The 7,995-nt window shown below is 47.4% G+C and overlaps 1 protein-coding gene across 1 annotated transcript; it reads left to right on the top strand.

Moving 5' to 3' along the window:
• The first annotated feature begins 1,774 nt into the window (after positions 1-1,774).
• Positions 1,775-2,622, top strand: LOC141674181 (uncharacterized). The gene is made up of 2 exons (XM_074480902.1): positions 1,775-1,894; positions 1,981-2,622. The coding sequence occupies exons 1-2, from the start codon at positions 1,775-1,777 to the stop codon at positions 2,620-2,622; spliced, it is 762 nt and encodes a 253-aa protein (XP_074337003.1).
• Positions 2,623-7,995: the final 5,373 nt, after the last annotated feature.

The following is a 7,995-nucleotide window of genomic DNA, read 5'->3' as shown; positions in this document are numbered from 1 at the left end:
ATCAGTTGGGGAAAACCATGGAGGCCTACGTAGATGATATTCTTGTGAAGTCAAAGGAAGCAAAAGATCATATTTGCTACCTATCAGAAATGTTCCAGATCCTAAGGGAGTACAGGATGAAGCTCAACCCCCAGAAATATGTGTTTGGTGCCGAATCAGGGAAGTTTTTGGGATTTATTGTCAACCATAGAGGCATTGAGGCAAACCCCTCCAAGATACGAGCCCTACTTGATATGAGATCCCCTCGACGGGTGAAGGATGTTCAAAGATTAACGGGGTGAGTGGTTGCCTTAAACTGCTTCGTCTCAAAGTCCTCCGACAAATTCCAGGAGTTCTTCAAAGCAATTAAAGGAGTGGGGAGGAATTTTGAGTGGACAGAAAAGTGAGAGAATTCCTTTCAGAACGTAAAAAGCATCTTAGCAGTCCTCCAATGTTGTCCAACCCAAAGGCAGGTGAGACTCTGGTCCTATACCTGGCTGTCTCTGACTTTGCAGTAAGTGCGGTACTGGTCCGAGAGATGGATGGTATCCAGCTCCTAGTACACTATGTGAGTAAAAGGCTAGCCGACGCGGAGATTCGGTATATAGGCCTCGAAAAATTAGCATATTCTCTGATCATGGCCTCCCGAGAGCTCAGGCCCTATTTTCAGGCGCACATCATAGAAGTACGAACCTCCTACCCCTCAGGAAAGTAATGCATAAATCGGAGTCTTCTGGTCGAATGCTGAAGTGGACGGTTGAGCTCGGCCAGTTCGAGGTGGATTATAAGCCAAAGACCGCAATTAAAGGCCAAACCCTGACCGATTTTGTGTTGGAATTTCCTCCACATCAAGAAGTAGAGCACGGAGCCCTTGTTGTCATACCTAGTGCATAAGAGGTCGGGCTGAAAATCCAAAATAGTGCCCCACGGTGGAGCCTATTTATGGATAGAGCCTCTAATGGAGATGGGGCATGAGCTAGAATTGAGCTAATCCGCCCAGAGGCCCACAAGATTAGACGGGTGACCCATCTGGCCTTTCATACAACCAACAATGATGTTGAGTATAAGGCCTCGACCAACGGTCTCAAGCTAGCGCTGGAAATGAAGGCGGAGAATTCGAATGTGTTCAGTGACTTCATGATCGTGCTCTATCATATAAATGAGGGGTACCAAGTTAAGGGGCCAAGAACAGAGCTCTACCTGAAGTGTGCGCAGAGGATAATTGCGAAGTTCAACGAGGTTAGGTTGGAACTAATTCCACGCGGGCAGAATGAAGGCGCGGACAAGCTGGCTAAGTTTGGCTCACACCGTGAGGCCACTTTGTTAGGGATCGTGCCCCTTGATATACAGAGGCAGCCTAGTATGCCCGAGCACGAGGTGGGCAGCCTCAGTGATGACCTCGTCCCCACGTGGATGACATCTATCTTAGCTTACCTAAAAGAAGGATCACTCCCAGATGAAAAGAATGAGGCAAGAAGAATAAAATACAAGGCAGCCCGCAATTTGATTACGGTGGGGTCCTATACAGAAGAGGGTTCAGTGTGCCCCTCCTCGAGTGCATAGATGGGGATGAATGTAATTATATCCTAAGGGAAGTATACGAGGGCATTTGTGGCAATCACTCGGGGGTATCTCTCTAGCTCAGAAAATCCTCCGTCAGGGTTACTATTGGCCAACGTTGAAAAAAGACGCCTTTAAATTCTCTCGAGCTTGTGATAAGTGTCAGCATTATGCCAATTATTACAACAGCCCTGTCGCCCCTCTCACATCCCTCATGAGCCCTTGGCCCTTCGCTATGTGGGGAATTAATCTGATTGGAGAACTCCTGAAGGCCAAAGGGGGTGTCAAGTGTGCGGTTGTTGCGGTAGATTACTTCACTAAATGGGTAGAGGCCGAGCCTTTAGCCACTATCACGGCAAAAAAGCTCAAGGAATTTGTGCACATGACCATTGCGTGCCACTATGGCATCCTTACTAGTTAGTATCTGATAACGGGAAACAGTTCGATAGCAAGAAAATGCAGGAATTTTATGAGCAGCTGGGAATTCAGAAGAGTTTTAGTGCAGTTTTCCACCCTCAAAGCAATGGGCAGACGAAGGCTGTTAATAAAATCATTAACCACACCTTGAAGGCAAAGCTTGAAGAGAAAAAAGGGACATGGCCAGAGGAGCTCGCACAGGTCCTGTGGTCTTACAACACGACCCCCCGAACTACAACTGGAGAGACCCCTTTTTCTTTGGTGTATGGGTGTGAAGCCATGGTGCCCGTTGAAGTAGGGGAAGGATATTTTCGGACGGATAAATATGACTCACAGGCAAATGAGGTCAACCATCGAATCTACTTGGACATGATTGAAGAAACTTGGGAAGATGCTCAGATCAGGATAGCAGCATATCAACCGAGGAAAGCAAGGCATTACAACAGTAAGGTTCGAACCCGAACTTTTAAGGTGGCAAATTTGGTTCTGCGCCGGGTCATACCAAACACCAAGGTGGTGAGCCACGAAGTCTTTGTGGTAAATTGCGAAGGCCCCTATAAGATAAAATCAGTGCTCTGGGAGGGAACCTGCCACCTCAATGATATGCAGGACAAGTTGATCCTGAGAGCCTGGAATGTGGAACACCTCCGCAAGTATTATCAGTAATATTATTCTTCTCAGACTTAGTATTATCTTAAAATATTCCTAAAACCACAAGCATGTAATCCTTTCACTTTCCATTATCTATGAATGAACGATTGATATTTATTTATGCCTTGATATTCTAAAACCTGTTAATAGATTAAAATACCACCAGGGAAGCCCATCCTTGAAAGCCCATGTGAGGACAAAACAGTTGTTTCGTTAACATGTTAAAATCATAAGTCAAGCCAGGCCCCGACCCACTTTGCAGCAAGTCTATGAACCGAGCTGGGCCTCGGCCAGCTTGGAAAAATAGTGGGCACAAAACGGATTAAAGATGAAGATATAAAAAAGTAGAAAGAGGCACCCACAAACCCACCTAACTGACTTAAAAATTAGGGATAGCCGCGATGCGAGCCCATATCCTTGGCTTGCGCTCTTTTTGTTAAAACTTATGGTTTCAGCCCGCTTCTAGACAAACAAACCATCCATACGCGGCCAGATAACAATAATAGGCCAGTAGAGATGCGAGTTTGTCCTCCTTAAGCATATCATGGGTACATTCTATCAAATAAGGACATTTGCCATATGCGGCCAGGGTCATAATAACCCTAGACCAGGAGTGGTAGGATTTAATCTCTGACAAAGGAAGAAGAAGGTGAGCTAATCTGATTTGAATTGTATGGCTCGTATTATGCGAGGAGATGATACAGGAACAAGATGCGAGCCCATGGGCCCGACTCTCTAATGCAAGTACACATGCAACAATTGTGAGTTCGCGGCGATGTGAGCCTATTTTACTTAAAATTATCATTGATTTTACTTGGTTGAACAATAATGTGAGCTGGTGGGCTCGACTCACTGTCAAGGTGTAATACCCGACATACGCGGCCATGGTTATGATAGCCCTTGGTCAGTAGGGGCACGGTAAGTTCACATAAAATAAAGGAAGTTAATAAAGAAAATCAGCTAGCATAATAAAGGTAAATACGAGCAAAAAGGACTTGATAATTTATACAAACAAGTTATAAATAGTTATGCCCCAAGGCAAGAGATCTCAAATACTTATGCGAGGCGAGTAGGGTGCCCGCTTACCCATTCAAAAGTCTATCTTCAAATTAAATTAAATTAAGGCTTGTCAGCCTCTGCCTCTTTATGAGCTTGCTCAGCCGCGAGTCGGGTCTCCTCGGCTATTTGAGCATCCATCTCCATCTCCAGCTTTAGCTTCTCAGCATGCCTAGATGTACTAGCACTCAGAGCACCCCAATCAAAGTTAGGAACCTTGCTGATAAAAACTTTCATGAAGTTCCTAGCCCCCAGGTTCTTGGCATCAGCGAGGGCGGCCTCACAGCTAGCAGTCAAGGCAGAAACTGACCCCTCCAGCTCAAGCACCTTCTCCTCGAGGGCCTCTTTCTCCTTCTTCCATACATCCGCGTCCAGGTCATGGGCCTTCTTTTGGTCCCTTAGCGCCTTCTCATTAGCAGTGGACAGATCAAGCATCTTCTGGTTGTAGTTATTCACAAGCTTGACTTTATCCTGCCCATGCTTGCTGACCTTGCTCTGAAGGGACTTTACCTTGGAGTGGAGCTTTATATTGGCCTGGCTGATGGCTCGCATTTCTCGAGCTCTAGACAGCTGGCGGTAGTACACCTCAGCTGCGGCCCTGGTCAGCGCATCATTGTTGGCCTCAAGAGAAGTGGAAGTCCAATTTTTCACATCCTAGTTGCTGATATGAGCCTGAGCGAGCCGGCCAAATATAGTCATGACCGCATTAGCAGAAGAAGAAGTGGGCAGAGGGGCATCAGATGGAGCAGCCTTTTTCAGGTCAGGCTCACCGGTTTTTCCATCTTTGGGGCCTCGATGCCTTTTTAGCCGAGGAGAGGGCCCTCCGCTCTTGAGATGCTCAGTGAGAGTGGTCATGCGGGATGGAGGATTAACCTGAGAGGAAGCCCCCATGGTCACAACAACGGGCTGAACTGGGCCCGAGGTCGCGGCTTGCTCAGCATCCTCCTTGAAGGGAATAGGGGAGATGGCCATTTCTGAAAGAAAACAATAAAATAGTACATTAGTAACAGCAAGATACAATGGATAGAAGAGATGCGAGCAGATAATAAATGCAGGAAATTAAAATGCAATGTAAAGTGAGATACGTGCAGGAAATATAAACATGCGAGAACACGGGCTCGCATGTGTGGGCCTGATATTCTTACCATTTCTGGCTCTTTTCATTGACTTCTTCTTTTGAGGAGTTAGCCTCACTCCTTCCTTCAAAAACCACATGTGACCAGGTTTGAGGTCGTTATGAGTTTTCAGATATCCCTATCCTCCTTGGGTAGTCCTAGAAGCTTATCCGCATTTAATTTTTCCTGTCCATTGAGGACAGTGTGAGGCGGGGTGGCTGGAGATTAGTAAAAAAGTTGATTGTTAAGAAAGAACTATTATAAAGAAAAGAAGTGCGGCCAGAGAGAACTTATCTTATATGGATTATAGTAGAAGTGAGGCTGGACTCGAGGCACCTCGTGGATATAGAAGTAGGGGCTCTTCCACTTCCCTGAGTTGCTCGGCCCATTGTGGATGAGGTTTTTCTTGTTGAAGCATGGCTAGGCAGAGAGATAAAAATACCCAAAGTCATTTGGCGAGTGCTTCAAGTTGAGAAAATAACCCAACTGCCTCACAGTTAGAGGAGGGTACCCACACTTATGGTACATAATGTATAGTGCGAGGGCGACCCAGTATTCATTCGGGTTGATCTGAAAGGGTGTGAGTTGGTAGTACTCGCAAACATCCTTAATGAAAGGGTGGAGGGGTGAAGAGATTTCTAGCCTTAGCAAAAAGGTGTACAAAACCATGCGAGGCACCCAGCCTCCATTCTCCTGGTGGTTGAACTTATAGCATTACATGTGCGGCAAGGGCAAGACAACATGACCCTCGAGCTGGAACTACTCGATGTGCTCAGCAAGATGCTTTTGAGTAAGCGAGGTGGGCAGGTCACGGCAAGCGAGCACCTTTATCTCCTCGGCCAGGGTAGAACTCTCCTCCCCATCTGGCATGATTTGCTTTCTAAAAATAATCTCACCCTCAAGTTCGGGATGGGAAAGAGGTACGTAAGGCTCAGGGGAAGCTGCGAGAACATAGTTATAATTGCAGATTTAAAATTGGTTTGTCACATCTTCCACCTCCTCGCATTGAGGGGAGTCGTAAAACCAATGTGAGTCGTCTTCTTCACCCTCGAGCCCCAAGATGGGATACTCTGCGGGAACAGGCTCATTCCCTTTCTTAGTGTCATTAGACACTCCCCAGGTCACCATCAATAGACTCCGAGTCAACATGAATGGGGTCGAGGTTATTGGCTGCAGCTTGCGTAAGGCGAGCCTCTCTCTCTTCAGCCATCTCTCTCAGAATCTCCTCATCCCGTTCTTTATCTAGAGGAGCGGGCTCGCGACGTAAGAGTTCTTCACCCCGAGGGAGGCTGGTATCTTGGAAAGGTCCACATGCCTATTTCTCCAATCATAAATATTAGTCTCCCTGGTGTAGTCTTCAAGGTTAGGGTCAAGGTGAATATCCAGCGAGCCGGAGCCACCTGCTCGCATCGAGTTCTCAACTCTAGCAATGTTCAGGGCCCCTTGAGGGGTGATGGCAGATCCAGGAGAAATAGGTTGGCTGAGACATCCAAAGAGGGATGTCAGCTCGCTTTGAAAGTCCTTCGAGCCTCGTTGCTCAAGTGGATGTTGGTTTAATGGAGATGGAGTAGTTGAGGAGCGAGCCGGGCTGACAGAGGAATGAGCCAGGCTCGAAGAAGAGCGAGACGATCCATAGGAGCGGGCTGAATACGCACTCGACATCTGTAAAAGATGGTGAATATTAGTGTGTAGCCCTAAAAAGTAGAAATAAGTATGGGGTCACACCTAAATGTCCTTACATCTCACACGGAATCGCACCTAAGTATCTATGCGGGCAGACGGGCTCGCATCACGTTTCGTGATTGTGTGTGGGCTCGCATGAAATGGGCGGTGTGCTCGCATGGTACATATGAATAAACAAGAATGGATATGAATGACTGAAGATCAAAAGGGTACCTGTAGGTGAATTATAGGATGATCCTGATGAATCTATTCTCGAAGAATATCACCGCGGGTAGACGGTTCTTGTGGTGATGATAGTTTTCGCCGTGGTAGATCCTTGAGCAAAATGAGCAGTAATTTGTTAATGTTCTTGGCAAAGTGAAGAAATGAAGTTGAAATCCAACATATTTATAGGGGATAGGAGAGAGAAAAGGGAAGCGACACGTGTCACCATCTCAGAGGACGGCATGAATCCCTACGCCGGCTGTCATACAGCTGTCATGGGTTCAAAACACATGACCGTTGAAAGGCATGCGAGGCGGCGTGGTGCGACCTCGTGAGCTCATACTCGCGGGCCCATAAAAGCTAATGTTGGAAAATTCCTAGCCTCAAGATGCGACCAGGAATTTTAGGGGTAGTTGTTATGCCCGCTTTCGGTCATGGGCCCTAAACAGGTCCCCATGGGTACATTGAATAGTTGGGCTCTCACATATGAGTTGGGCTCTCATGTGTGAGCTAGAATTGTGGATTCATGTGACTTGGGCCAACACATGCGAGCTGGGCTCTTGACCTGTGAGCCGGTAAGCTCTCACATGAGAGCTGGGCTCTCACTTGTGAGCTGGTGGGCTCTCATTTGTGAGCCGGTGGGCTCTCACGGCTCACAAATGAGAGTTGGGCTCTCACTTGTGAGTTGTGCTCATACATAAAAGTTGGGCACTCACACGTGTTCTGGGCTCTGACATGTGATCTGGGCTCTCATATGAGAGTTGAGCTTGTGACGAGCAAGATGGGCTCTCACATGTGATCTGGGCTCTCACTTATGAGCCGGTGGGCTCTCACATAAGAGCTGGGCTCCCACTTGTGAGTTGCGCTCATACATGTGAGTAGGGCTCTCACATGGGAGCTAGGCTCTCACTTGTGAGCCGGTAGGCTCTCACTTGTGAACGGTGGGCTCTCACTTATGAACGGTGGGCTCTCACATGAGTGCTAGGCTCTCACTTTTGAGCTGCACATATACATGAGAGCTGGGCTCTCACATGTGTTTTGGGTTCTCACATGTATGTTGGGCTCTCACGTGAGACCGAGGCTCGTAACGAGCGAGCCGGGTTCTCACAGGTGAGCTGGGCTCTCACATGAGAGCTAGGCTCTCACTTGTGAGTTGCGCTCATACATGTGAGCTGCCCTCATACATGTGAGCTCGACTCATGACGAGCGAGCTGGGGTCAGGTGCCCATATGCGAGATGGGCCCATGAGCCCACATCTTATGGAAAATAAAGGAAACATCATATTTATTAATTGATAAGGAAGGTGGTGTGGGCCTAGGTGACCAGGCTG

The sequence above is a fragment of the Apium graveolens genome, chromosome 7, assembly GCF_009905375.1.
Source record: "Apium graveolens cultivar Ventura chromosome 7, ASM990537v1, whole genome shotgun sequence".
NCBI lineage: Eukaryota > Viridiplantae > Streptophyta > Magnoliopsida > Apiales > Apiaceae > Apium > Apium graveolens.
The sequence above is the reverse complement of the archived record's forward strand: the minus strand, read 5'-3'. Positions and strand labels throughout refer to the sequence as shown.

What these genes read in the sequence shown, in the direction of transcription:
- LOC141674181 (XM_074480902.1), top strand. Translation starts at nt 1,775, where the DNA reads ATGTGGGGAATTAATCTGATTGGAGAACTCCTGAAGGCCAAAGGGGGT. An exon ending in AGCCTTTAGCCACTATCACG is followed by an intron (nt 1,895 to 1,980) that starts GCAAAAAAGCTC and finishes AACGGGAAACAG; the next exon opens with TTCGATAGCAAGAAAATGCA.